Genomic DNA, 27,009 nt, shown 5'->3' on the forward strand with positions numbered 1-27,009 from the left:
AGCTCATACCTTTCACAGATGCCCAAGTTAGCTTATGTGATTAAACTACTTCAATCAGAAGTTACCAAGAATGATTGTGCTCCAAAATTTAGACTCAACACAAGAATCTGTTTCGCTTTAATAATGTTTGAGAGCCAACCAAAATCAAAGAACACAACTAGCTCATGATTTATCCCAATCCCAATCTAACCTCTGTTTCAGCGGGAAAAAAAGATACAAATTTGAAACAGGGGAAGATTAAAGCTACTATGTATTGAAAGAAAATCCTACTAGATGAACTACAGTTTTGTCCTTTGTCCTTACTCTGTATCAGCAGGATTCAGGAAACGATACAAACCACACAATAAAAATTGTTTTTTTTTTTTTTTTTTTTAACTTAAACTTTTTTTTTAAGAATCGGATTCACGAAGATGAGAGATAATAATAAGCTACCAAAACAAGCGGGAGAATCCTCAGTTGTCTCCCTCCGATCATGGCTTTCGCTGTCTCTGTTCAGTCACATTTCGCTATCAAACCTTTACAACGAAACCTCTTCAAGAACTCTAGTCCTCGTACTCTCTTCTGCTCGTGCTTTAAACCCAGGCCTGACTCATCTTACCTCCGTTCCAAGGAACTTACTTTATTGCTTCCCAATCCGGGTTTAGTCACTAGACACAGAAAAAAATTCCAGGTGCGGAAGCAAGTTTTTCTGGGTTTTGATTGCTTCTGATTTTTTTTGAATGTGTTGTTTGATTTCCCGGTTTTGGTTCATGGGTAGGTCCGAGTTGGGACGGGAGGAGAGCTCACCGACGGTGGAGAAGTAGCCGATTCGCTTGCTTCCGATGAACCGGAGTCATTTTCTTGGTCTTCTGTGATACTACCGTAAGTATTGATCCGTCTTGTTGTTTCAATTTTGGAAATTTACTGTTCTAGATTTGTTAATTCCTGGGTTAATAGGTTTGGTTTGCCTCATTGCCTGTGTAATGATCTTCTCTAGCGATTCCTTACTCAAGTTTTAATCTGTTATGTATGATCAAAATCAACAAAGTTTATTGTTTTGCTAGATTGGCCTTTGAACTGTACTGATTTTAACAGTACTTTTGCTCAAATCTTAGGTTTGTATTCCCGGCTTTGGGTGGATTGTTGTTCGGGTATGATATTGGGGCAACCTCTGGTGCTACTCTCTCGCTTCAGGTTTTTATAAAGTTCTCTACTTTTATCTGTTACTGTTAGCTACTAGCTTCAAAGCCTAACATCATACGGATTTGAACAGTCACCTGCGCTCAGTGGAACAACATGGTTTAACTTCTCACCTGTTCAGCTTGGACTTGTGGTATGCTATCTCGAGATGATTTTCCCTATTTTAAGCCATAGAGTTTGCAGAAAAGGATTCGTCTTTACTGCGACTAGTTGTGTAGGTCAGCGGATCCTTATATGGAGCCCTTCTTGGTTCAACTCTTGTCTATGGCATTGCTGATTTCCTTGGTAAGTCTTGTTTGTTTGTTTATTTCTCCTTCTTCTTAACCTGGTTGCAAGTATCTCATTCTTGTTTTCTTTTATGAAGGAAGAAGGCGGGAACTTATTATAGCTGCTGTGCTCTATCTCCTCGGGTCTCTGATTACTGGCTCTGCTCCTAATCTTAATGTTCTCTTAGTTGGAAGGCTTCTCTATGGCTTGGGTATTGGTTTGGTGAGCTCTTGAAAACCATGGATCTTTATCATTTCTTAGTCACCTTCGTTGTTGGCTGTTGTTTATTGTAAAACGGTTTGGCTTGATAGGCAATGCATGGGGCTCCTCTCTATATTGCTGAGACATGCCCATCTCAAATCCGTGGAACTCTGATATCTCTGAAGGAACTCTTCATCGTATTGGGAATCCTGGTAAATGTTGATCTCGTCCTGTATGATTATATATGCATTCATTTTACCGAGTAACCTCGATTTTCCTTCTTGTGCAGCTTGGTTTTTCTGTTGGGAGCTTTGCGATTGATGTAGTTGGAGGGTGGAGATACATGTATGGGTTTGGTACGCCTGTTGCTTTGCTGATGGGACTAGGCATGTGGAGCCTCCCTGCATCTCCTCGCTGGTTGCTTCTTAGAGCCGTCCAAGGCAAAGGCACTCTAGAAGAATACAAAGAGAAGGCCATGCTTGCCCTCAGCAAATTACGTGGCAGGCCTCCGGGTGATAAAATGTCGGAGAAGTTAGTAGATGATGCCTTGTTATCTGTGAAAGCGGCTTACGAAGATGAGAAATCTGGTGGAAACTTCTTGGAAGTATTCCAAGGTCCTAATTTGAAAGCTTTGACAATTGGTGGAGGTTTAGTCCTTTTCCAGCAGGTGATTCTTCTTTCGTTGTTGGCCTTTGGATGAATGTGAAAGTAATTTCTCTTCTGTTTATCTTAATATATACTCTGCATCATCTTGACAGATAACTGGACAGCCAAGTGTTCTTTACTATGCGGGTTCGATTCTTCAGGTATGCTTGCTTTAAGCCTTGAAATGAATGAGATTTACCTACTGATTTTTAGTGCCTTAGTTGGATATTTTCATGAGACTTATTGCTCACTTGTCTATTCAAAGACTGCTGGATTCTCTGCTGCTGCTGATGCAACTCGAGTCTCTGTTATTATTGGTGTTTTCAAGGTGCTCATTTTGTTATTTTCTTTTCTTTTCTTGCTGTGTAAATACCTTTGATATGTTAACGTGACTTTTGCATTGATAATGCCCTCGCAGTTACTGATGACATGGGTAGCTGTTGCGAAAGTTGATGATCTCGGCAGACGACCCTTACTGATTGGAGGCGTCAGTGGCATTGTATGAGTAACTCTTTGTGTCTTCTGGCAATTTTCTTATCGGATTATTCAGTTACTCTTTTTCTGAAGATTACAGAGGCCTTTCATTTTACACAAAAAGTTTTTTATTCTTTTGTATCTTCCAAATTCCAGGCCTTGTCTTTATTTCTACTGTCAGCATACTACAAGTTTCTCGGAGGTTATCCCCTTGTCGCTGTTGGTGCACTGCTTCTCTATGTTGGTTGCTACCAGGTTTGTACTCTAGAGCTCTGGTAGCTGTGGCTACATGTAGATTGTTTTGAATAAAGAAATCGAATTTGAGAAAACTGGAAGCTTAGACTATACTAAAGTCTCAGCTTACTTACACTGAATAGTCTTAGTTTCCTCAGCTGACTGTTCTTTCTCGTGAACCAGATCTCATTCGGACCAATCAGCTGGCTAATGGTGTCGGAGATATTCCCGCTTCGCACAAGAGGAAGAGGGATCAGTCTAGCAGTTCTTACAAACTTTGGCTCCAATGCTATTGTGACCTTTGCGTTTTCACCCTTAAAGGTATCTTTTCTGTTCCTACTTGGTTGAAATTCCCTTGAACTTATTAGTAACTCGCGTCAACACAACCATTCTCTGCAGGAATATCTTGGAGCAGAGAATCTTTTCCTTCTCTTTGGGGCCATAGCACTGGTATCACTGTTGTTTGTAATTCTAGTAGTTCCAGAGACCAAGGGTCTCAGCTTGGAAGAAATTGAATCAAAAATCTCGAAGTAAATAATGTTGCAAAACATGTTTGTTATTGTGAATTCCGCTGAGGTAAATGATTATGGTTTTAGCGACTCTTTGTAACATAACTATGTTTTATACTCTATGGGAATAAAAGCCTTGTCATGCTCATTTTGATCAGTAAGTTGGATAAGTAAAGATGCCGGAAGGTAGGCATTAAGGTGTTACTAAAGCTTTACCTTAAGAAACTTGAATACTTGATAAAGCATGTCCAGATTAAGGTGCCTGAACCAGCAACAGCATACCCTTTGCTCTTGGACCTATGTAAGTAAATTTCCACTGACTCTCTAGAATTTGTTTGCTTACATATGTTCTTTCTTTTTGATGATAAATATGGACTTCTGTCATATTACTGTTTCAATTTTCAACAAATAACAACACATCACAGTACAATCATTTACATCAAAAGGAACAACCTTGCAACAAAAAGAAAAAACTTTCAAATACAATCTCTCACTCAAAAGACACAACATTGTGTGCCTAGAATTAGACTTATTTTATTAGTGTCTCCAGACTCCCAGCATCAACAGAAATGCAATTGACAGTATAGTAGTGCCTAGCATTAGACTTAATTTATTAGTGTCTCCAGACTCCGATACTGGCGGAGAAAGTGGTGGTGGAGGTCGATTAGGGGGATCTGAAATCCTTGACAAGTCAAGGCTCTCTGCTTTTCCGCCATTCTTGAAACTCCATCCAAGGATATACTGGTCACTTTTGACTGTGCCTGTGGAACCAGAGAAACCTACAAACATCGTCTCATTGAAAATCTCTGAAATATTGATGGATCTTGACAAGAGAGGCACACTTGGTTTGATGGATCTTGACAAGAGAGACGAAACTGGCTTTGGAGTTGGTACTGGAGCTAACGTTATATTTAGTAGTTGCTCTACTCCATCATAATCTATCCAGATGAGAATACTTTTTCCACTAGCAAGCATCAGGGTTTTGTTCTTCTTCTCTGTTTCATCATAGTAACTAGCATCCGCATATGCAACCGAGACTATACTGTTAATATCAATCCCAACATGGTTTGCGCTTGTTTCAAGTTGTTCAGAGCTCTCATTAGTGTCAAGCTCTACAGCCAGGATATGGTTTTCAGTTTTGTTATCATTTGTTCTGTTGAAAAGTCCTAAATATGAAGTTGCGGAGCCCTTAATCATAAGGTCTGTGGTAGGAGCTACCACAAAAGCCATACCTTGACCGTAGCGAGGTGGGCTTTGCAGTGGAAAGATTGCAAAGACAAACTCTGTTGAAAAGGAAAGTGAACCCGAAGACGACCCTGTGAACTTCATGGGACCTTTGTGGAAAGCATGACCTGTGCTCGTTGCTGTATCATTTGTAAGATGCAATGGACCATCGTTGGTGTTTGCCATTCCATCAAGATGCAGGCCTGCTTCCCTGAAGTCATAGTGCATGAATTGATCCCCATCTTGAGCTAACACCAAATACATGATATGGATTGAAATTGTTATCCAGAAACCTGTTGATCCTACAACTCCAGCCATCTAGAACAACAACGATCTTCTCTCCCGCCTTGACTTGTGAATCTCAGATTCTCTTTTCCATGAAATTTTTTGTTTTTCTAACTGCAGAAAACTCAGAGTTGACCTTTATGGAAGACATTATCAAAGAAAACTAAGACAAGTTCTTGGAATGAGTAATAAATCACGACATTTTCAAAGAAAACTAAGACAAGTTCTTGGAATTAGTTATAAGTCACTGCCTATGTCATCATTTTGATGTTTTCTTACAGTTGAAAAGTTATGGGTACAATGCTCTGTAATTTTATTGTTCTGCATATTTGGTTGTTGCTTTCTAGCTAGCTGATAAACTGTACACGATACAGAAGGTTTGAGCTGCGATCTCATTTGTATTGTGACCTGTAATGAGGTTTTACCATGTCTGTGACAACAAGCTTGGTTAAATGAGGTTTTAACTAGTCAAGGTCATATGTTTTTAGTTCGAATATTCTATGTAAAACATTTATTCTACATACGTGCACATATCTCTTATTCTCAGCATTTTGACATTGGTTTGAATAAGTTCTTACAAAACATATTCTGAATCAAGAAAAGCTAGTTGCATGTAGTTTAAGTTCTTTGACTTGCTCAACGATGATGGCTCAGATTTAAATTCTGAATCAGCTTGCTTTCTCTTTTTTGTTTGTTTGTTTAAGTTGGAGAAGATTTCTGCAGATAACAGTGGAGCTCTGACCTTTTCTGCTCGACAATTACCTCTCTGAAACACATCGGATAAGATATTAAGACTTGGCCAAAAAAAGCATAGATTTTCAACGGAAGCAAGCAGAAGAAACTTCTTTACATTCTTTTCAGTCATTCAAAATTGATAAGAATACCACAAGACAGGGTTTTGACTTTAGAACATTTATTAGATGCTTTCAGATTTACAGATTTGATCATAAAAGTGTCGTCAAGTATGTTTGTGGAATTGGTTGTTTACCATTTTCTTAGGCTCTAACTGGTGACCACTTCAAGAACAATAAGAATGGTAGGGAAAAAAATGAAAAAGAATGATATAAACAAATTAGAAGGAATAAATGTAGAGAAGTAATGTAATAAATTGTCACAGAAAATGGTAACCAAAAAAATGTAGAGAAAGAATGGAACAATACATTTAATATACTTTTATTAATTTCTTTTTTATTGCATTCTTTTCGTTCTTTAACAATTTTGATAGGAAACACATTTGTTTTATAGTTCCATTTCAAAATAGGAATGAAGAGGAATAAAAAGGAAAGACATGTAATAATTATTCCTTTTAAATGGTAAAAAAATTTAGGAATAGAAAGGAATAGCACTTTCCTCATCATTCCATTCCTTAATTATGATCACCAGTTACAGCCTTAGTCTTTTTTCGAGCAATCAGAGCCATGCTCACATTAAAATATAAGAAACATGGCTTAGGGCTTCAAATTTTTAGAAAAATTTAGAAACATTTTATTTGCAAGATTTACGCATGCATATTTGTTTTTAGTTTTTTTTTAATTTATTTTTAATTTATTTTTAATTTATTTTTAATTTATTTTTAATTTATTTTTAATTTATTTTTAATTTATTTTTAATTTATTTTTAATAGATTTAATATTATTGGTTAGATCGGTTCGAGTGGAAATAAGAATAAAGAAAATAATTAATAGAAAAAATAAATAAAATATTGCAATATTAGGAAAAAAGTTTATTGAGTTTATTCTTTTTGTAAGTTTGTCTTTTTTTAATGTTTACCAAATTCATTAAGTTTTGATATTTATATTTTATATTTTTTGTTTTTTATTTTACTTTATTTTTAATCATTTTTACTGAAATTTTGTTCCGAATTACAACCGCAAATATTATAAAATTATGTCTTAAAATTTATAGATATCACCAAACAATATAAGAAACTAAGAAATATTTGGTCTTTTACTTTTTTTATTTATTTTGTTAAATAATAATATTAATTTTTATTAATATATTTTTGTTTTTTGATATCTATTATTGTATGATATTAATACAATTGATGTATTTGGAATATTTTATTTTTACTGATATTTTTTTTAATATGATGCAAAATTTGTACAATCCAACAAATTCTCATCATCAAACGTTAAAATAGATTGAGAATATTAATATTTGAAACTTCACTGCTAAGCCTCTCTCGCAAATCTCTGCAATATCCAAGCTCATGAAACGCGAGTCGATGAGAACAGTCGACATTGTTAGGGCAGATTGTTCTTCAGAGGAAAATTGATCACACATCATCCCAAGAATATCAAGAATGATATCATCCAGATTCAATTCCCTCTTCTGTCTCATGTCACAAGAAGAGGATCCCACCGAGAAGCCCAGCTATCTGCAATCGCAAGTTATATGTCAACGTTTGCATTTAAGCTACTCATAAGTATGTGAGCATATCCACATAATTTTTGGAATTATACTTGTGCCTTAAAGCTTTCTGCTGTAGTTACAACTCCAAAGCCTAGAAAATCCATCATATGACAAAGCACGGATAGCTTTGCATCCTCTTCCTTTGAATGAGCTTCAGTATCCAGCAGAAATGTTTGAACCGACGCCACTAGTACATCGGATACCTCTTGGCCATTCAAAAACCGGGGGAGAAAAATATGTTGAAATCACTTACATAGTCACACAACTCCTTCAAAAACTCCATGTCTCTAGAGCATTGCCGTATGATGACATGTTTAGAAAGTGGTTTACCAGAAAACCTCACATTATCAAGAAAACTCCAGTTCGTAGATGTGTAATCCGCGGCGAAGAGCTTCACTAATTGACCGAAGATTTCAGAGTGGTGGTACGGCAAAATACACAAAGCAAGTTCCCTCCAATTATGAATGTGGATCCTAGGAAAACAAGGTCAGATAGTTACTCTCGAGTTGATATAAACCGTAAAGAGTCAGAGATTAATTGCCCTATCTTTCCCAAACAAATCGCTCATGTAGTTGCTAAACCTGTAATCTATGTCTCGAAGCAACTTTATACCTAGATCATCCATGAAAAAACACAAGAATCAAAGATAATATTTGGATTCACGATTTACATGCCAGAAATTTACCTGCTAAGGCTCTTTCGCGAATCTCTGCAAGCGACATTGTTAGGGCAAAGTTCTTCATAAACCTATTATCGTTATTGTTAGGGCAAAGAAAGTGGCGATTATCGCTATTTTTTGATCGATTAATCAATTATAAACCTATATAGCAATTGATTAATAAACATTACTTTGTTTATAGGTTTAAAATGAATAATCATTACTTTATAATTGATTATTCATTTCAATTATAATATATAGGTTACTATATAGATTCATCCACGCCTTCGTAGTGCACTACAAAAAAGACGACTTCTTACGTCGGTTATAATGGAATTTAACATCGGTAATAAACCGACGTAAATTATATAGCGTCATTTACAAAACCGTCGTAACAAGGGATGACGTTAATTATCTTAACGTCGCTTTGAAAAATGACGTGTAATTTAACGTCTTAATGTTTGGGTCACTAATAAACCGACGTAATTTTACAAATATGTTTGGGTCAGTAATAAACTGACGTATACTCCATTAACGCTAAATATTATATATATATATATAATACATACAATCCTCCAATTAAAAAGATTTAAATGATAACTCGATTAAAATTTCCAATTAATAAAAGGAACCTGTTTTTACAAACGAGATCCAAATTCAAATGTCATTGAAACTATAATATACTGTTTTGAAACTATAAATGTCAACGAACAAGTATAACTCTTCTAAACAAAAAAACTGAAATGCCCACAAGCACCAATTCTTCTGATTGAGAGGTAAACCTGCACCGAAATCAGTCAACAAACTAATATAGCCAACAACATATTTTCAATTACTGAAATATGCAGAACGTATAGACAATATGGTTTCAGTTTGGTTTTGGTTTCTTCTAAGTAAAATGACAATATGGTTTCAGTTTCTTCTAAGTAAAATGACAATATGGTTTCAATTTCTTCTGAGTAAGTTACTTTGAAAAATTCTGTGAGCAACAACTTAGCCTTAATGACCTAAAAACATACTAAACATATTCCAACACTAATTGACAGACTTAGAGATAAGATATAGACGAACATACCATTTTCAAGTGATATCTCAAAGTCCAGTCTTTGAAATGCCACTATCCTGGTCACTATTGCTGCTAGATGATTGATGAAGCTTCATGTTAAACTTTGTGTCTTCACCTAAGAGGACAATGGCTACAAGCTTCATGTGACCATGGAGAAGCAGATTGATGAAACTGCTTACTAGATAATATATGTTGATACCCTTAATAAGTCCACCAATAAGCCAAGTCACAGATGAAATCTACAGAAAAAGCCACGAGACACAAATGAGTTTTCGTTCTTCCTATCGATGTTATGATTCATGAATAACGAAATTAAAGTTGATACCAGGAGTGAATTGGCGTGTGAGCCCATTTTCGTTTTGCTGCTTGTGAAATTGAGAAGTGGGACTAAAGCAAATGGGAGCTCATAGGATAAGATCATCTGCAAACAGATAAGATGATTACGGTTAAGAGTGTATAATATAATACAGAGAATCGATTTGATATATTGGGTTACCGAGGCAATGATGATTAACTTTCCGGCTCCAGGTGAGCCACCTATGAGAGCTACAATCAAACTTGGGATTGTAGCTAAATATCTCATTAAGAAGTTTCTGAGCCATGGCCTTAGTCTTAAATCAAGAAACCCCTGTAAACCAAAAAAAAAAAAAAAATTAAGAACAGAACAAGATTAAGGCAACAAGTTAGGACCTTGGAGCATTTGGCCGAGGTTTGATCAGCATACGTTCCAGTTATTGTTGAACTCTGACCCGAAATACCATAGAGGACTTCTTTTGGGTCTGGCTTTGAGTAATGAAGCTCAAAATCAGTGTCTATAGAAACTAAAACATTCATTCAAAATAACATTCATTCAAAAGTTTGAATCACTCAGTGCAAATAAACAGATGACTGCAAACAAAGAGGCTAATAAATGATAGAACAAATCAATATTCATTCAAAATTTTGGAATTAGAGATGATTGCAAACAAAAACGTTAATAAGATTGGACGCAAAAACAAAGAACCCTAACTTGCTTTAAGAAAGCTTACCTTAACTGTCTCTGAAATTTCAGATTCTCTAAGTTTCACATTCCCTCGCGAATCATTCACAAATTCTTCACGATCCTTCGCAAATCCCTTATATCCTTCAATAAATTCATAATCATTGCTCAAAACGAGCTGTTTCTTCAGAAAATTAGAAACTGACATCGAGAGATAAGCTTTCGGAAAATACCTACGAACTGAGATCATTCTTCGAAGCTGAAACTGTTGAGACTAAGAACGATTCTTCGATTTTGATTCAAATTAACGAAAATTCGATGAAATTTATGAGTAATTCTTCAATTTTGATTTTGAAACTGAGAGCAGAAAAAGTTTGATTTTGGTTTTGAGGGAGAAGCAAAGAGTTTTGGGGGAAAGTTGATTTCATCGATTTGGATTTTTTTTTTTAAAGTGAAATAGGCTTAATTTTAAGATCAAATGCAAAATGACCTTAATTTCCTTCCTAAAAAAAAATTTAGAGTTAGTTTAATAAATGATGCAAATTATCCGACGTTAACAATCGCATTTTTTGTAGTGGTGGCGGCGACTACTATATAGGTTTAAAATGAATAATCAATTATAAATTTAGTTTTTTACATTTACAAATTTGGATGTTTTTTGTTATATATATATAATTATCCGACGTTAACAATCGCATTTTTTGTAGTGGTGGCGGCGACTACTATATAGGTTTAAAATGAATAATCAATTATAAATTTAGTTTTTTACATTTACAAATTTGGATGTTTTTTGTTATATATATATTTAATTTTTAAGATTAAATATCAATCATCAGTTTTTTCTTTAATTATTAATATTATGTTTCAAATTTAAATTACTTTGTTTACATGTAAAAATCCTATTAATTGTCTTGATATATATCAAAATTAGGTGAATAAGCAATTTTAAAATATTCCGCATTATTATATAAAGTATTCTATAATTCAAAAAAATTGAAACTTAAAAATAAAAATAAATAAATCATATGTGCAAATTAATAATACAAATTTAGAAACAGCATGAGATAAGTGTATATTTTGAAGCCAAATTTTGTTTGAGCACTTGCAATAAATAGTTTTAGAAAAAATTATTGAATTTTTGATTTTTTAGTATGTAATTAATATACTAGAAAATTGTATATATAGAGGCAAAATTGTTTGTATGGTGGTAAAAACAAATAAATTGTTTAGTAATCTATTTTGCAATTTCCTTATCTAAATATTAAACCAAAGATAGTTTTACATTTTTATCAGCTAAAATAATTTTTCTTTATTTAGTAACTTCATCTTTTAGGATTTTGAATCAACTGTTATTTGTAACTTGTCTTTGACATAAGAGTTTCGGAGAAGCCCTAAGTTTGTTTTTTCTGAAACTTCGAAGAATGACGTCAATATCTGATCTTCCAGGGGATTTACTAGGTGAGATACTCTCCAAGGTTGTATTAACATCTCTGAGGGCGGTACGATTAACTTGCAAAAGGTGGAACAGTTTATCTAAATATCATATTTTTGGTAAAGAAGCAACAAGGAATCAGTTTTTGGGGTTCATGATGATAGATTATAAGGTTTGCTCCATGAGACTTGATTTCCAAGGAAACAACTTGGTGTATTCATCTATAAAGCAAGTAAGTTTACCTGATCAAGTCCAGATATCTATATCTGAAATTTTCCACTGTGGCGGTTTATTGTTGTGCGTTGCAAAGTACCACTCGAGACTCTTGGTATGGAACCCGTACTTGGGTCAAACTAGGTGGGTCTTTTCTAGAACTGGAACTGATTTCCACATAGGGGACAATTATTCTCTCGGACACGACAACAACAACAACCACCTTAACCATAAAATCTTGAAGGTTTTCAACGGATGTGATGATACTACCAAGAAACACTTTTATGGGTTCGAAATCTACGATCTTAACTCTAACTCATGGAGGCTTCTTGATGTCAAAACCAAATGGGATCTAGACTGGATGATACAATGCCGCGTGATTTTGAAAGGAAATACTTATTTTCTTGCCCAAGACCCAAAGAGATTGATAGATAATTTTTTACTCTGTTTTGATTTTACACAAGAGAGATTTGGACCGCCTCTTACTCTCCCGTTTAGCAGTAGTGGTATGTACTCTTCCACTCTATCTTGTACTAGAGAAGACCAGCTTGCTGTCTTACATCAGCGCCTGAAACCAGGTCGGTATACACTGTTTGAAATTTGGGTTACAACTAAGATCGAGACCAAAGCACTGTCCTGGAGCAAACTTTTTAAAGTGGCAATTGATTCACCAGTGGCTCTAGCTTCATCTGGTTTTCCGAGTTGCTTTAACACCGGGAGCTTCTTCTTTGACGAGGAGAAGAAAGTCGCTGTGGTTACTGATCTATATGGATATGTGAAACCCCAGCACTTTCGAAAGGCTTACATCATTTCCAATGATGGATGCTTCAAATGTTTGAATATCGGACAAGTTCTGAATCTCCCGATACCTGACGTATTGGAACAAGACGACTCCCTTCCTCTTTATATGCGAGGAGTTCAACGTCAGGACCCCACTTGGCTTCTCTTCTTATTTATGTTCCAAGTTTTAGTGCAAGTGCAACTACCCATAAAATAAAAAAAAACGGGGAAAAAGGAAACAAAAGACTATTAGTTTTACTTTATTTACATTGTTTTCTTCTTGCCTCATTCTCCTTTTGTTTCATTCAAAACTCTATAACCCGGCCAGAATTTGTGTGTTTTTGCTATTTATTTATAGAGTAACATTCTCATCAATGATCTTGTCAGTTTTCTTCATCATCTTGTCGTCTATTATAGTAAACAATAGAAAGACAAGTCTTAAAAAGTTTCAGTTATTTTCTTTACCCAATAGTTAATACGCTTGTTATAAAGGCTTACAACAAAACAGCTTCTAGAAAAATTGGTGGTTGGTTGTTTTAGTTTTCTTACCACTGACTCTCTCGAATTTGTTTGCTTACCTGTGTTCTTTCTTTCTTTTTTTTTTTTTGTCATATTTCTGTTTAAATTTTCAACAAACAACTACACATCACAATACGATCACTTACATCAAAATGAACAACGTTGTCACAAAAAGAAAAAAACTTTCAAATACAATGTATCACTGAAAAGACACAACACTGTGGCAAGAATTACAAATAGGTGTCTTGTAAATTTAGTACTAGCCTATGCCGCAGGCTTCAACGACCGCCATATAGGATTGTAACATCTTCAAATGAGAAATTAGCTGATGAGGAGGTGGCTGTCATTTGTGTTACCTTTTCATTGCTTATATTGGGCATACCAAATCCAGCTGTATCAAATGCTATGTCTGGAATATTGGCGTTTCCTTCCAGATAGTGTATCATTTGTCTCATACTAGGTCTGTTTTCTGGGTTACTCTGTGAACAAAGCATGCCTAGCTTCAAAAGCACTGTGGCCTCCTCAGCTTTATAGTCTCCTTCTAGCTTACTGTCAACAGTATGCAATAACGCGCCTCTGCTTCCGCAACTAGCAACCCACTTAAGTAAGATCATCTGCTCAAGTGGTCTCTCAGGGTCTACTGGTCTCCTTCCACAGACCACCTCAAGAATGAAAGATCCAAAGGCATAGACATCGGTTTTTGTTGTGGCCACTCCCATTGCTGTAAGCTCTGGTGCCATGTAGCCAATGGTTCCTACCACACGTGTGGCTTCAAGATTCTCGCCACGATCATGGAATCTTGCAAGCCCAAAATCTCCCAACCTTCCATTTAGATCAGCATCTAGAAGAATGTTGCTAGCTTTGATATCTCTGTGTAGTACAACTTGTTCCCACTCTTCATGAAGATACAGAAGTGCAGATGCTACTCCCTTGATTATGTTCAATCTCTGTGACCAAGTGAGGTCTTTTAGCTTGTTTTTATTGAACAAGTAGTCGTCAAGGCTTCCATTTGGCATGTAGTCATAGACCAAAAGCAATTCACCTTTCCTTCTGCAGTAACCAAGAAGCTGCACCAAGTTCTTGTGCCTTAGCCTTCCCATACTAGCGATCTCTGCCACATACTGTTTCATTCCTTGCTCTGCATCATGGTAGACTCTCTTAACAGCAATCTGAACACCAGAAGGAAGTTCTCCTTTATATACTTTTCCAAAACCTCCTGCGCCAAGTAGCTGATTCTCCCTGAAACCCTTGGTTGCTTTGTAGAGGTTCTTAAAGGAATACCTTTGTGGGATATATTCTTGTTCCCATTGTTCAAGCACCTCTGCGTACTTCCTTCTCTTGTATAGATACAAAATTCCTCCCAGCATCAACAGAAATGCAACTGACGGTATAGTAGTACCTAGAATTAGACTTAACTTATTAGTGTCTCCAGACTCTGCTACTGGCGAAGGTGGTGGTGGTGGTGGAGAGGATGGTGGTGTAGGTCGATCAGGGGGATCAGAAATCCTTGACAAGTCAAGGCTCTCTGCTTTTCCACCTTTCTTGAAACTCCATCCAAGGATATACTGGTCACTTTTGACTGAGCCTGTGGAACCAGAGAAGCCTACAAACATCGTCTCATTGAAAATTTCTGAGATATTGATGGATCTTGACAAGAGAGGCACACTTGGTTTGATGGATCTTGACAAGAGACGTGAAACTGGCTTTGGAGTTGGTACTGGAGCTAACGTTACATTTAGTAGTTGCTCTACTCCATCATAATCTATCCACATCAGAATACTTTTTTCACTAGCAAGCAGCAGGGTTTTGTTCTTCTTCTCTGTATCATTAAAGTAACTAGCATCGGCATGTTCTACCGAGACTATACTATTAATATTAATCGCCACATGGTTTGCGCTTTTGTCAGCTTGTTCAGAGCTGTCATTAGTGTCAAGCTCTACAGCCAGGATATGGTTTTCAGTTTTGTTATCATTTGTTCTGTTGAAAAGTCCTAAATATGAAGTTGCGGAGTTGTTCATCATAAGGTCTGTGGTAGGAGCTACCACAAAAGCCATACCTTGACCGTAGCGAGGGGGGCTTTGCAGTGGAAAGATTGCAAAGACAAATTCTGTTGAAAATGAATTTGAACTCGAAGACGACCCTGTGAACTTCATGGGACCTTTGTGGAAAGCATGACCTGTGCTCTTTGCTGTATCATTTGTAAGATGCAATGGACCATCGTTTGTATTTGCCATTCCATCAAGATGCAGGCCTGCTTCCCTGAAGTCATAGTGCACGAATTGATCCCCATCTTGAGCTAACACCAAATACATGACATGGATAGAAATTATTATCCAGAAACCTGTTGATCCTACAACTCTAGCCATCTAGAACAACAAAATCTTCTCTCCCACCTTGACTTGTGAATCTCAGATTCTCTTTTCCATAAAATTTTTGTTTTTCTAACTGCAGAAAGCTCAGAGTTGACCTTTACATGGAAGACACTATCAAAGAAAACTAAGACAAGTTCTTGGAATTAGTTATAAGTCACTGCCTATGTCATCATTTTGATGTTTTCTTACAGTTGTGTGTTAATTATTTTGGTAGTCTTATCTTCAGGACAAGTTATGGGTACAATGCTCAATGCTTTTGTTGTTCAACATATTTTTGATGTTGCTTTCTAGCTAGCTTATGGTATACACGAGACAGAAAGTTTCAGCTGTGACCTCATTTGTATTGACCTGAATGAGTTTTACCATGTCTGTGACAACAAGCGTTGTTAAATTAATGTAAATACTTTTTTACCTAGTCAAGGTCAAATGTTATCAGTTCGGATATTCTATGTGGAACATGGTTATCCTTCATACGTGCACATATCTCTTATTCTCAGGTAAAAAAGAAATGCTTTTAATAAATATGTAGAAAACATATTCTAAATTAAAGAAATGCTAGTTGCATGTAGTTTAAGTTCTTTGACTTGCACAACGATAATGGCACTTTGTAAATTATGTGTATAAATGAGTAATTCGGAATCAGCTTGCTTCCTCTTTTTTCTTTGTTTAAGTTGAAAGAAGTCTCCTGCAGATGACAATGGAGCTCCTCTGACCTATTCTCCTCGGCAATTACCTCTCTGGGACACATCGGATAAGATATTAAGACTTGGCACAAAAAAGCATAGATTTTCAACGGAGATGTTGTAAAGAATTGAGCATTGTCGACATTGAGAAGTGATCGCTGTTTGCCATAATTGTACGTTGATTCTTCAGAAAGAAATTTTTGAGATTTGTGGAATAATTATCGAAATCCTAATATTTTTTAAAAATATCTTCTTGACTCCGTTTTTCTTCATATTTAACCCCTCAAAACGTGTACAATAGTTTCCAAGAGCTAATAAGGTACTAAGGATCAAACTTACCCCTTCAAATCATCTTCCAGCACATACGAAGTATGCATTCGTTTATTCTGTTCGCTTTGATTGAGTTATTTTTTGATTTTGCGTTTTCCGAGTTTTTGAAAACAAATCCCGTTTAACAATTCGGTTTGGAGTTTCTTCGGTTTAAGGAAAAAATTTATAACAAAATAAATACTATACTTTTTAATTAATATGGTAGATTTTTAGGATATTTAAATATAGTTTTTCGTATTTAAGAACATTCTCGCTCAGTCGATGAATTTATTTGGGAAGACACTGATTGATTGATTGTCTGGTCAATGGCTACGATGAGAGAGCAGTAAGGGCGATCGAAAGTAGTGGCTGAAACAAGAGAGTGAGGATTAATTAGGGTTATTACTTGAAAAAGAAGCAATTACTTTTAGGGCTATATTCTTCCCCTTGCATATATTCCGTTCTGTTCTTTTATATCTTCAGACAAATATAATTTTAATGTATATATTGTTAACTAATGCCGGATATTAGTAACAGAGACGTTTACCAAAAAGATGAAAAAAAAAACAGTTTATAGAGGAGTAATGAGAAGCAAAGACTTTGATTTTTTTTTTTCCTTTATCAATTTTCGATGATTGCTTCTTTTATTCGATAGAGGTTTCAATAAATCTCGAATTTTATAGTAATATTGGTAAACAGAACTGCAAAATAGAGACATCCATTACTGATTTGAAAAAAGAATTTCGAAGCAGACAGTCTCCTTCCAATTATGACGGCACAGTTAGCTTCTGTTCCAAGCAACTAATCAAAGTCTACAAACCCTTTGGTAGCTTGCTCAACATATTCTTACTCCTTGTTTGAGGGTAAATAAAGTTCAGAACATTTTCTTCCAGGACCACAGTAAAAAAAAAAAAAGGGGTATTATTCTCGCAATCATGGTGTTACCGAGAGCAAAAAAGGAAAAAAAAAAAATAAAGGAAGAAGAACTCAAACGCATATGAGAAAACTGATTAGGCAATAATTTGATAATAACAAAAAATGAGTACATTATTGCCAGAGCTATTAAAGACAACTTTTAACTACGATAATAATTATTGAGAAGGATTAATGAAAAAGATCATTCGTCAATAGGACTCGTGTTTCTTTCTTCGAATATTCTTCTGTTTCCCTATAGAAGATTAGGAAGAAGTGGATCATTATTCATCCACGCCTTCATAGTGGAAACTTCGTCTGGTATCGGACCCGAGAACGCAGCCGAAAAATCTTCTAATTCCATGAGACCTTCAATCCAGTCTTCTTCTTCTACTTCCTGCATCCATCACCTTCATGTTTCCTTCTTCACTCGGCCCATGAAGATCGTCCTTCTTCTTCTTGGACTTGTCTATCTTGTGAATCTTGCACAAGACCAGTTCTTGAAACTTGTCATCTTCTTCGGGAAGCATGTACTCTGTCATAATCCAGCTGCTGTCGCTGCCTGGAGCAATAGCACAAGAACTACCTTCTCTTGTCTTTTGCTACTTCTTAGTTTTCTTGCTTTTAGTAAAAGTTAGGGTTTTCTTTGTCCCAATGATCTTCGTTGTTTCTTTGTCGATGATATCATCTGTCGTGTTTGGCTTCCAACTCCCACAGCCATCGTTGTCTCCGCCGGTGATCCTCCGCTTCGAGTTCTTACCACGACCTAACTTCTTCTCCGAGATTTGAGTTCTTGTCGTGAAGTAGTACCACTCGTCCTCCATGAAAAAAGAATAATCGGTATGGTCGAGCAACCAAGGCTCCTTGGCGTAAACGTCTTTGTCCAATATGAAGTCGTTCTTACTCGTTTCACCTCTCAACTTGCGAGCTAGATAATAGTCTATGATTTCTTTGTCACTCGGATCGAAGAAAATCCCTCCGTCTTCTTTGCAGTAACTTGAGATCATGTCGTTCTGAATTTAGGGTTGATAACGTTGATTCTATTACGTACGTTAATCCTATGGAATTTGAAACTGTGGAGAATGAGTATGAGTGTTGAGATCTGTGGAGCAATGATGCGTATTTATAGGGTTTTCGAATTCCTAGTTATAACACAATTTAGATTAATACTTTTTCGAAAAAGGAAATTTATCTGACGGTTTTGGTGGGTTTTCCTTTTTCGTTTTCAATCATATACCGAAGTTTCCTTATTCCGATTATTTTTTTCTTGTAACAATTTATTTAAATTTTATATTAATTAAAAGCATGCAATTTATTTCCGGCATTTTCAATTTCTCTGCTAGAGGTTTTATATTTTTGGTTTTTTCTCACCATTAGTCTCATTGATTCTTCACCATTCTGAATATTATTTCGGCGCTAAACCCAGTCAACAAGTTTTCAACTTTTGGGCTTCTAAGATTTATCAAAGCCCATAATTTTTTTAAGTCGGTTCTTTCTCTTTTCTTTTTTTCCTTTGCGATGCGTGATTATCGTGACCTATATAGGGCAGAAATCTTAACATATTTGTCTGAGTTTCGACGAAACCCGAAGTGTTTTTTTTGGAATGTATTTACGTCAATATCCGATCTTCCAGGGGATTTAGTAGGGGAGTACTCTCCAAAGTTCTATCAACATCTCTGGGGGCAGTACGATTGACTTGCAAAAAGCCAAACAGTGGAACGCTTTAATTATCTAAATATCGTCATCTTGTTAAAAGTTTCAGTTACATTTTTAACCATAATTAGTACGCTCATTATAAAGGCTTACAGCAAATTAAACAGAAACAAGAACTCTAGAACAATGGTGGGTGCTTATACAGCTATAAGGCTAATTAAAGTAGAAAAGTAGAATTTATATGCTTACTTGACAATTGTAATAAAATGTGGTGAAGTTATTCAGATAAATACTCGCACATTACGTTAGGTAAAAATTGGTGCAAATTGTTGAACAAAAGCATGCGTAGATGCATAATGCAAAATATGTAAACTAGGTTAGCAAATTACAGCAGCACCTTGTCATCAAGCATTTGATTAGCTGAAAATATATATGTTGATCTGTTCTTCTTCAGGTCAGCATATCTTGAAAGAAAAATTAAACTAAACCACAAATTCGTTATAATCTCAAGTTAGAAAGTCAATTTCTTCCGGTTTTTCACATAAAGTGTATATGCCAATATTAGCACATGCGAACAAGTTTAAAGCAGCTTGACCTGAATGTCATCAATCAATATATCGGTCAGACGGCCACACACCAATAGTCATAAAACATTAAAAAAAAAGTGTATTAAAAATGTAAAACATCATTTAAATGAAACTATTATTTTTTAGGTTAAAACATTCTCATTTTATTAAAAACGGACGGAGTAGTAGTTTATGATTAGTTTTAGTTATTCAGCTTCACAATACTACTACCTAGTCCCTACAATAAATAATGCCAAATTATCTTCTTCTTTTTGTGTGTCAAAAGATTGAAAACTGATAATTATTATAGCCCCTTTATTATATTGGCCGAATGGACTTTCTGCGACAAGCTTAAGTGATCCTTTGGACATTTAAGATATGGTATCTTTTCCTTTTCAATGCGCTTTTTTACTCATCTCACTTTAAATGTTGAGTGGGAGAAATAAAAGGTGCAAGTTACATAATTTAGAGAGGACTGTAATTAACTTATACATAGATATTTCAAAGATGAAATCTATTGAAATTTTTTTATAAAAAAAAATTCCATTGAATGTTATATAGTTAATACTCCCTCGTGAACCACACTTGACATTCCTTTCTAGCTTAAGTTGGTGTTTATTTTCTCTAATGAAATTTTGGTAGTTCGCAATATGAATCAATTGCTTAATAGTATACGTTGCGTGTTTTTTATAGTAGGATTATACGTACTACATGATCTTAGATATTTGGCTATATATCTCAGTTTTTATGTGAAGTTCTTTATCTATTTCCCTTTTTAAAAAAACCACTTCTCACCTTTTTTCTGTGGTTGGTGAGTTAGATTTAATGAGATCTCTACTTTTTCGTTCATAAATTTTTTTTTCATACGTGTTTTGAGATTTTTATTTTAAATCAGCAGGTTTTGGTTGAATTGCTTCTAAACATTCTAATATTTTTTCCACCCCTTTCCATAGAAAATGATGGTTTCTCTGAGATTCTGTTTGGTGGTTATTGTTGTTGTTGTTCCTTCTTTAAATTTAGTAGTGGATTCTGCTACTATTTTAATAATTACGAATAGTTTGTTACCATTAAACCAATATGTAATTAATGGAGTTAACTCATTACTGTATTAAATATGATTCGCAACATTTAAAAAAAATTAGGAATAAGGCAGTAAGACATGTAGAAAACGAATTCGTAAAGGAATGGATCTCTCGCATCAACGATAAAAGAAGACTCACACATCAACTATAATCGTATCACACCCCTAACTGGCTAAGACATTAACTTGAATCTCCTTTCTCGAGCACACCACCTAAAAGAAAAAGCGATTCCTCTTTTGTCCCTTTTTTATTTTATTTTTATGTTTTTATTTATCTCCATCTTACCTTTCATTCATCTTTTGTTAGTTGCTTTGGTTTGCTTATGATGAATATACACTAATAAAAATAAAGGACTTTCTTCTTCCTTTATGGTGTCCCCACGAATGGTGATTTCATCTTGTTCATCAGGAAATGAATTATTCTTATTCCTGATCGCAAATTTTCACCAGGAAAAGAAAGGGTTTATGACAGTCTATCTAAATATGACGGACCGAAATCGAATATTTGATTAAAATTATCAACTAATTGGAGGCATGCACGTCTTCATGTCGTGAAACGTAAACCAGATTTTCGCAGGAAATTTTTGTTTTTAAAAAACGAGACATGAAACTCTCCATGGTATATGTATGATACACCGTACTATATTAGTATTATACTCACCTCCATTGCTAATAACGAACAATAAATATTCCACGAAATGTGGTTAGAATTAGGACCTAGTTAGAATACAGTAGTAATTAATATACAAATTAATACTACTACTACTACCACTACATTACATTACAAAAACGATCATTATAAAGCTTTCTTGGAAACTACAGCCTCTGATCTTGAGCTGCGTCAGTGGACCCATTTTAATATATGAAAATTAATCCCACGATCGTCCCACCAACAGAGGACTTTATATTAATCTATACAAACACAAATATCATATAGTTTTCTTTACCAAACAACATTAGGGTAAAAGAAAATTGACCACACGATTGCATTTATTTTTGGTGCAGCTCGTGTCTAAGATATATCTAGAACCAGATTATAATACTTTCCCTTTTTTAAAGAACTAGTATTTTTCTATAGCTATCAGTCAAGTTTAATGTACATATAATCCGATTAGGAAAGTCTCACAAAAAATCTTCGAGCTTCGATAGACATAGTTTAGTTTTATTAAATAAATAACATCATGCGGCATTACGAGTCCAAACTGTCCACTTATGTAATGTAAGCATCTTTTAAATAAGGAATTAATAAAAATAAAAATAAAAATAAATAAGGAAATAAATATAGAACTAAGAAGTGATCTATCTCAAATATCATATCCACAAAATAGTCTCGACGTGATTTTCCCTATTCTGAAACCTGTAAGCTTTTAGTAAGTATTTTTCGAATTATTTAAACAAGAAAATAAGAAAAACAAATGTGATTATCAAACAAAATGCAACCTAAAAGCAATAATTATAAAAAAAAAAACCTAAAGGCCGTAAAAATAAAGCAGAAAAATCTGATGTGAATCATGTGATTATTTTTTTCTGATGTGAATCATGTGATTCAATCATGTCTTACAATTATAATTGTCATTATTTGTTAGTCGCAGTGAAGAGTGAACTATTTTTATAGTTTTAACTTATGTGTTTAAATTAAATAATAAAATACTATATCTATAAATTCTGTAATTGTTTATGTTTAAGAAAAGTGGAATGTATTTTGAGTTTTTGTCAGTTTTTGGTAATCTTTTGCTAATACGCACACGTCAACATGTGCACATATTACATGTGGGACCACCTGGCATGAACCATTCCCGCGCCTTCCTTGATGGCGATATGATCTGGACCGCATGATTTACCCTTTCATTCATTCTACACCGTTGGATCATCTTCTTTCCAAGTTACTCTCTCTCTAGCTTTTATGGGATCATTTCTCTGTTTTCGGATCTTTCACTTTGCTGATTCACTCTAGTCTTCTTCAAGTGACTCTCTTCTTCGTTTTCTCCTCCACCGACTATCGTCGATTCCGCATCTTTCTCTCTTTCGGTGTTTGAGGTAATTTCGCTGTTTCTTTTCACAATTTCTTGGTTTAACTATTGAATTTTCTAGGGAAATTTTCGTCACTTGGATTTGCTGGAAACGTTGCCGTTTTGCTGAGCGGAGAAATCACTCTATGCTATGTTAAGAAGCACATTTTTTCTAGGTTTATGCTTTCGTTTAAGCGTAAAACCTAGGAAATTTCTGTTTCGATTTCGATTTCCAAATCGAACACTGACCAATTTTTGTTTTGTTGATTTCGAGAACTATTTCTTAGCAATTCGTGTATACGTTGTCGTCTCTTTCTTCTCCGAGCTTACGATTTTGGTTGACTCAATATTTGATTTGATTTCCCCAATTTTTTTGGATCCGTCAAAATTTGAATCGAATCTGAATTTCTTTTTTGTCGTTTCGTAGTGTTTGCGATAGTTACTCATAAATGCAAGGACGAATCATTCAGCTGTTTCGTCGGGGAAATGGGTCCATCTGTTAGATGTGTATTTTTAGCATTATCTCAAGATCTTTGATAAAATCATTATCACCCTGCATTTTTTTCTGCGTCCACGAGGACCACTTTTTTTGTACCTTTTCTTGCATTTTCTTTGTATTTTTCTCTTTCTGATGCCGTGAGCTTTCGGGAGAAGACCTATCAGAAATGCGTTCATTGTACTTTCTGCTACGCTTGAGTTGATGTGACTGATTTTGGTTTTTTGTTCAATTTTTTTTGATCCAGGAAGTCATCAAGCTATGTTCGTTTTAAGTAGGATCTGATGTGGTAGATTCTAAAGATTCTAATGGAGAAGAGTTTTACATCTTCTAAGCCTTTGCAAACTCGAGTAAAACAATGTATGGAGGCTCGGGGTGGCGATGAGCCTGAGCTTGTCAAGTATATGTCGAAGCTACCAATTTTCTTGGAGAGAGCTGAAACCCCTCAGGAAAATCTCTTGAGCGTTGGTGTTCTTGATTGGGGCCGTTTGGAGAAGTGGCAGCATAGTCATAATAACCGGATTCCAGTGAAGACTAGATTCCCTTCGGTTTCCCAAGCAGATGCTTCTTTGGTTCTGCCTAGAGATGAGTCATCTGCTGGTCCGAGCAAGGTGGTTCATGACCGTACTTCGGCTTGTCGAATGAATCATCGTAGCTCACGGCATCCTAAGTTTGTTGAAGAAACTGTCAAGGAGTATCGAGAAATCAAAGGTACACGGAAAAAGAAACTTAAAGACCATAGATGTTACAGCTCACTAGAGAAGCTTGGTCCAACCACCGACGCACAGGGATCAGATGGATATGAGAAGATGGACCGGAAAGGGAAGACTGGCGGAAACATGGAGGTAAAATCTAAGGGTGATGGTAATAGACGTAAGAAGAGTGAAAAGAAGTTAAGAGAAAGAAACCGAAATGATGATGATGGAGAACTTGGTCGGAAGCAGCAGGGGGAAATCAAGCTCTGTCACTCGGCAAAGAAGTTAGCTCGAGAAGAGGCTAAGACATGCAAGAGGAGTTCCTCTAAATATATCAGAATAGTTCATGATGTTAAAGTAGATTACTGTACTCAACATGCTTGCCCCTTGCCATGTAAAGCTGATGGCTGCTTGGCAAAGAATATAATTGGCTCCACTGATGCGGACCCGAACAAGGTTTCAGTTGAAACATCTCAGGGCGTGACACTCTCAACAAAAGCTAGGAATACATCTTCCAGAGGTAAAATCACAGAAGACAGAGCATCGTCTTTGTTATCTGTGAAACATTGTATGGATGCGCCTGCCCAGAGACCAAATTCAAAGCCAAGTATTTCACCTTTTCAGCGGCTTAGCTTTAGTATGGGTAAGACCAGCAAAACTAACAGTGAAGGAGTTGCTGGTTCCACGACCCAGCTAGACTCAATGGCTAACTCTACAAAGACCGGTTCACAAAACTTGGCTCTTTCATCTGGCTTTGACGGCTTAGATTGCAACAAACCCCGCGAAAAAGATACAACTACGACAAGCCATTTGAGAAGGTTGCTAGAACCTCTACTGAAACCAAGAGCAACTCACTCTGGCAATTCCGTGGAGGGGCCTAGAGGTCAAGGCGTTCAAAGAATAAAATTGGGTATCACAGGTTGCAAAACAGTAAATGTCAATGATTCAGCTCATGAGAAGAAGCTAGGATCATCCATGATTCGAGCTGCTCTGCGGGTAACAGTTAAGAACAATCAGCCACTCTTTACATTTGCAGTGAACAAAGAAACCGACATTCTTGCAGCCTCCCAAAAGAAAATGGGAAGCTCGGATGAGGGTGAATGTACTTGTGTTTATACTTTCTTCTCTATAAAAGACCATAAAAGAAACAGTGCATGGTTAAACCAAAGAGGTAGAGGCCAAACACATGGTATCATCTCTAATGTTGTTGCTCAGATGCGGGTATCGAGCTCTTTGCCATCTGGTTCCATCAGAGAGTTTGTTCTCTTTTCTGTTGAACTTGATCAAGAGAGCACAGAAAAGTCTGATCTGCAGTTGAAAAACGAGCTAGCTGCGATCATCGTGAAGATGCCTAGATGGTATAACAGGAGGGCATCACTAAAGACGGTTCAGGATCACAATGCACTCAATAAAGAGCTTGAAGATCACATCAAAGACAGGGTTTTTGACCAAGATATTAGTGCTACGGTCATACTTCAAAGCGGTGTTCATAGTATGCCTCATAAAGGAGGTCCCTCGTCTTTGATCCAGCGATGGAGAACAGGTGGGTCTTGCGACTGTGGAGGTTGGGATATGGGCTGCAATCTCAGAATTCTTACAAATCAGCACAACTTCTCCTGCAAGAATTCAACAACATCAAACTCACCACCCTCTTCAAACCGATTCGAGCTTTTCTTTCTGGTACAGATTCTCTACTTAGTCATAAACTCCTAAAATCACCCTTAAATAGAATCAGATCCCTATTAATCTCTCCTACGTGATCACCTTTCTTCCCTTTTCTCTAAACCTCCGTTTGCTGATCTCTATGAGTTTCATCATTGCTTTACTACATTTTTTCAGGGAGAACAAGCGGAAGAACATCCATTCTTGAGCTTTAAACCAATAAAGGAAGGGATATATTCAGTTGTGTATGACTCATCTCTTTCACAACTACAAGCTTTCTCCATATGTATGGCACTTGCAGAGAGTAGGAAAATCTCAGAGATTGCCATGGAGCACAAAAGCTCTTGTGATGAACATAAAGCTAGAACGGAAACAGTGTTAGTCCAGGACCAAGATTTAAAGCCTAGTGACAACACCGTTGGGTATCAACGGCCCATCTCGCCTGTCGGGTGGGTCTGAAGTTTTTATTTTTACTTCAAACCCAATTTTTACTTACAGGTATCAGGTATGTGGTCATATTATTAGTGATTTAGTGTTAAGCCTAAGGTAGCAGGAAATAAAAACGCAGCAATATCTCTTTAAAGTAGTTAGTCTAATCAATGGTGTATTCAGGAAAGAAATGATCTTCTCAACTCCTAAGTGTGAATATTGTTATTTTATCATATCTCCATATCTAATGTTGGTCTGCTTTCAAGCTGTGAAGATCTTTGGTTTTTGAAACTTACAAAAGCCTGAATCTGAAAAGTTTAAAGGGCTTTTCCTTTTGGTGATTTTGCCATGTGATTCATTGTCATGATGAATATCTTTCTTTTGAGGCAGCTAAATCGGAATTGGATTCATCAAGAACAAATGTTTTTGAACCTGACCTACTGATCAGACAAGTTCGATTATTTTTAAAAACACTCCACGTAAAAACTGTAGACAAATAGACAAAGTCTTAGTTTTGCATAAATTTTAGTTTTGATTAGTTCATCTTTTTGACTTTAGTCTTTCAAAGTCATAAAGATTCTTAGTTCCCCTTATAAGAAAACAATAAAAATGTTCCCATCGTTCACGTGAAGCTGTTGTGTTTTTGTTACAAAGACAGTGAGAAACAGAGTGGATTTTATAGCTTTATGCACTTTGAACTCACAACAAGCAACATGGTAGACCCATCAATATCCAATTTGCCATATGCCAAAAAAAGAGAGGCTATAATTCACATAATTGAGAAGATTATCCGATATTTCACAAAATGATATGTTCTTTGTCTAAATGATTATTTGGATGTTCATTTGATTACAAAAGTATTGATCAAAGTTAGCATTTGTTAACAAATAATGCTACATAAATGTCTTTATAGATCTATTCATTTTTTTTACTAGAATTTATGTTTATGATATAAGAAAATAAAAACAATAATATGTAGTAGAATTGATGATCAATATTTGTGAAAATGATAGTTCTGATAGTTTTGTTCTAAAGTGTTATCGTTATATATTTGTACCATTATTA

General features: G+C 35.7%; 6 protein-coding genes and 1 long non-coding RNA gene across 14 annotated transcripts; 3 read left to right on the plus strand and 4 right to left on the minus strand.

The window, feature by feature from the left end:
- Positions 1 to 419: 419 nt before the first annotated feature.
- Positions 420 to 3,657, plus strand: LOC18017982 (D-xylose-proton symporter-like 3, chloroplastic). The gene is made up of 14 exons (XM_006400943.2): positions 420 to 670; positions 758 to 861; positions 1,095 to 1,173; positions 1,253 to 1,312; positions 1,398 to 1,464; positions 1,544 to 1,668; positions 1,758 to 1,859; positions 1,937 to 2,314; positions 2,406 to 2,453; positions 2,558 to 2,620; positions 2,711 to 2,791; positions 2,923 to 3,021; positions 3,184 to 3,321; positions 3,400 to 3,657. The coding sequence occupies exons 1-14, from the start codon at positions 473 to 475 to the stop codon at positions 3,532 to 3,534; spliced, it is 1,677 nt and encodes a 558-aa protein (XP_006401006.1). The 5' UTR covers positions 420 to 472; the 3' UTR covers positions 3,535 to 3,657.
- A 389-nt stretch (positions 3,658 to 4,046) lies between these two features.
- On the minus strand, positions 4,047 to 5,051 carry LOC18017983 (putative L-type lectin-domain containing receptor kinase II.2). The gene has a single exon (XM_006400944.1). It carries the CDS (start codon positions 5,049 to 5,051, stop codon positions 4,047 to 4,049), a length of 1,005 nt encoding a protein of 334 aa, XP_006401007.1.
- A 2,039-nt stretch (positions 5,052 to 7,090) lies between these two features.
- Positions 7,091 to 10,603, minus strand: LOC18017984. 5 transcript variants are annotated; one of them, XR_002899705.1, is made up of 8 exons: positions 10,367 to 10,603; positions 10,183 to 10,277; positions 9,651 to 9,782; positions 9,480 to 9,575; positions 9,164 to 9,393; positions 8,116 to 8,177; positions 7,481 to 7,903; positions 7,091 to 7,395 (listed from the first exon to the last, which is right to left on the minus strand). It is a non-coding gene; the product is annotated as an uncharacterized LOC18017984 (long non-coding RNA). The 5 variants fall into 5 exon arrangements; XR_002899704.1 differs by having other exon boundaries at positions 7,481 to 8,177; XR_002899703.1 differs by having other exon boundaries at positions 7,481 to 8,870.
- Positions 10,604 to 11,554: 951 nt separating this feature from the next.
- LOC18017985 (F-box/kelch-repeat protein At3g13680) lies at positions 11,555 to 12,775 on the plus strand. Its single transcript, XM_006400946.1, has one exon. The coding sequence runs from the start codon at positions 11,555 to 11,557 to the stop codon at positions 12,773 to 12,775; it is 1,221 nt and encodes a 406-aa protein (XP_006401009.1).
- A 580-nt stretch (positions 12,776 to 13,355) lies between these two features.
- Positions 13,356 to 15,446, minus strand: LOC18017986 (putative L-type lectin-domain containing receptor kinase II.2). 2 transcript variants are annotated; one of them, XM_024156735.1, is made up of 2 exons: positions 14,681 to 15,446; positions 13,356 to 14,602 (listed from the first exon to the last, which is right to left on the minus strand). In XM_024156735.1, the coding sequence occupies exons 1-2, from the start codon at positions 15,441 to 15,443 to the stop codon at positions 13,356 to 13,358; spliced, it is 2,010 nt and encodes a 669-aa protein (XP_024012503.1). In that variant the 5' UTR covers positions 15,444 to 15,446. The 2 variants fall into 2 exon arrangements, with proteins under 2 accessions (XP_024012503.1, XP_006401010.1); XM_006400947.2 differs by having other exon boundaries at positions 13,356 to 15,446.
- Positions 15,447 to 17,724: 2,278 nt separating this feature from the next.
- LOC18017987 (NAC domain-containing protein 35) lies at positions 17,725 to 18,360 on the minus strand. Its single transcript, XM_024156798.1, has 2 exons — positions 17,976 to 18,360; positions 17,725 to 17,915 (listed from the first exon to the last, which is right to left on the minus strand). The coding sequence occupies exons 1-2, from the start codon at positions 18,358 to 18,360 to the stop codon at positions 17,725 to 17,727; spliced, it is 576 nt and encodes a 191-aa protein (XP_024012566.1).
- A 4,204-nt stretch (positions 18,361 to 22,564) lies between these two features.
- LOC18017988 lies at positions 22,565 to 26,179 on the plus strand. Of its 3 annotated transcripts, none has more exons than XM_006400949.2 (3): positions 22,565 to 22,690; positions 23,406 to 25,533; positions 25,693 to 26,179. In XM_006400949.2, exons 2-3 carry the CDS (start codon positions 23,467 to 23,469, stop codon positions 25,972 to 25,974), a joined length of 2,349 nt encoding a protein of 782 aa, XP_006401012.1. In that variant the 5' UTR covers positions 22,565 to 22,690; positions 23,406 to 23,466; the 3' UTR covers positions 25,975 to 26,179. The 3 variants fall into 3 exon arrangements, with proteins under 3 accessions (XP_006401012.1, XP_024012718.1, XP_024012717.1); XM_024156950.1 differs by having other exon boundaries at positions 22,604 to 22,690; positions 23,410 to 25,533; XM_024156949.1 differs by having other exon boundaries at positions 22,606 to 22,690; positions 23,090 to 25,533.
- The last annotated feature ends 830 nt before the right edge of the window (positions 26,180 to 27,009 follow it).

This window comes from Eutrema salsugineum, unplaced genomic scaffold (genome assembly GCF_000478725.1).
Source record: "Eutrema salsugineum unplaced genomic scaffold, Eutsalg1_0 scaffold_2, whole genome shotgun sequence".
NCBI classification, from domain to species: domain Eukaryota; kingdom Viridiplantae; phylum Streptophyta; class Magnoliopsida; order Brassicales; family Brassicaceae; genus Eutrema; species Eutrema salsugineum.

Excerpts from the sequence above, each read along its gene's own strand:
- LOC18017982 (XM_006400943.2), top strand. The coding sequence starts at position 473 with ATGGCTTTCGCTGTCTCTGTTCAGTCACATTTCGCTATCAAACCTTTA. Across the intron at positions 1,669-1,757 it reads ATGGCTTGGGTATTGGTTTG|GCAATGCATGGGGCTCCTCT; the intron begins GTGAGCTCTTGA and ends TTGGCTTGATAG. Across the intron at positions 2,454-2,557 it reads ATGCGGGTTCGATTCTTCAG|ACTGCTGGATTCTCTGCTGC; the intron begins GTATGCTTGCTT and ends GTCTATTCAAAG.
- LOC18017983 (XM_006400944.1), bottom strand. The coding sequence starts at position 5,051 with ATGGCTGGAGTTGTAGGATCAACAGGTTTCTGGATAACAATTTCAATC.
- LOC18017985 (XM_006400946.1), top strand. The coding sequence starts at position 11,555 with ATGACGTCAATATCTGATCTTCCAGGGGATTTACTAGGTGAGATACTC.
- LOC18017986 (XM_006400947.2), bottom strand. The coding sequence starts at position 15,443 with ATGGCTAGAGTTGTAGGATCAACAGGTTTCTGGATAATAATTTCTATC.
- LOC18017987 (XM_024156798.1), bottom strand. The coding sequence starts at position 18,360 with ATGATCTCAAGTTACTGCAAAGAAGACGGAGGGATTTTCTTCGATCCG. Across the intron at positions 17,916-17,975 it reads AACCCTAACTTTTACTAAAA|GCAGCGACAGCAGCTGGATT; the intron begins GCAAGAAAACTA and ends CTATTGCTCCAG.
- LOC18017988 (XM_006400949.2), top strand. The coding sequence starts at position 23,467 with ATGGAGAAGAGTTTTACATCTTCTAAGCCTTTGCAAACTCGAGTAAAA. Across the intron at positions 25,534-25,692 it reads GATTCGAGCTTTTCTTTCTG|GGAGAACAAGCGGAAGAACA; the intron begins GTACAGATTCTC and ends ACATTTTTTCAG.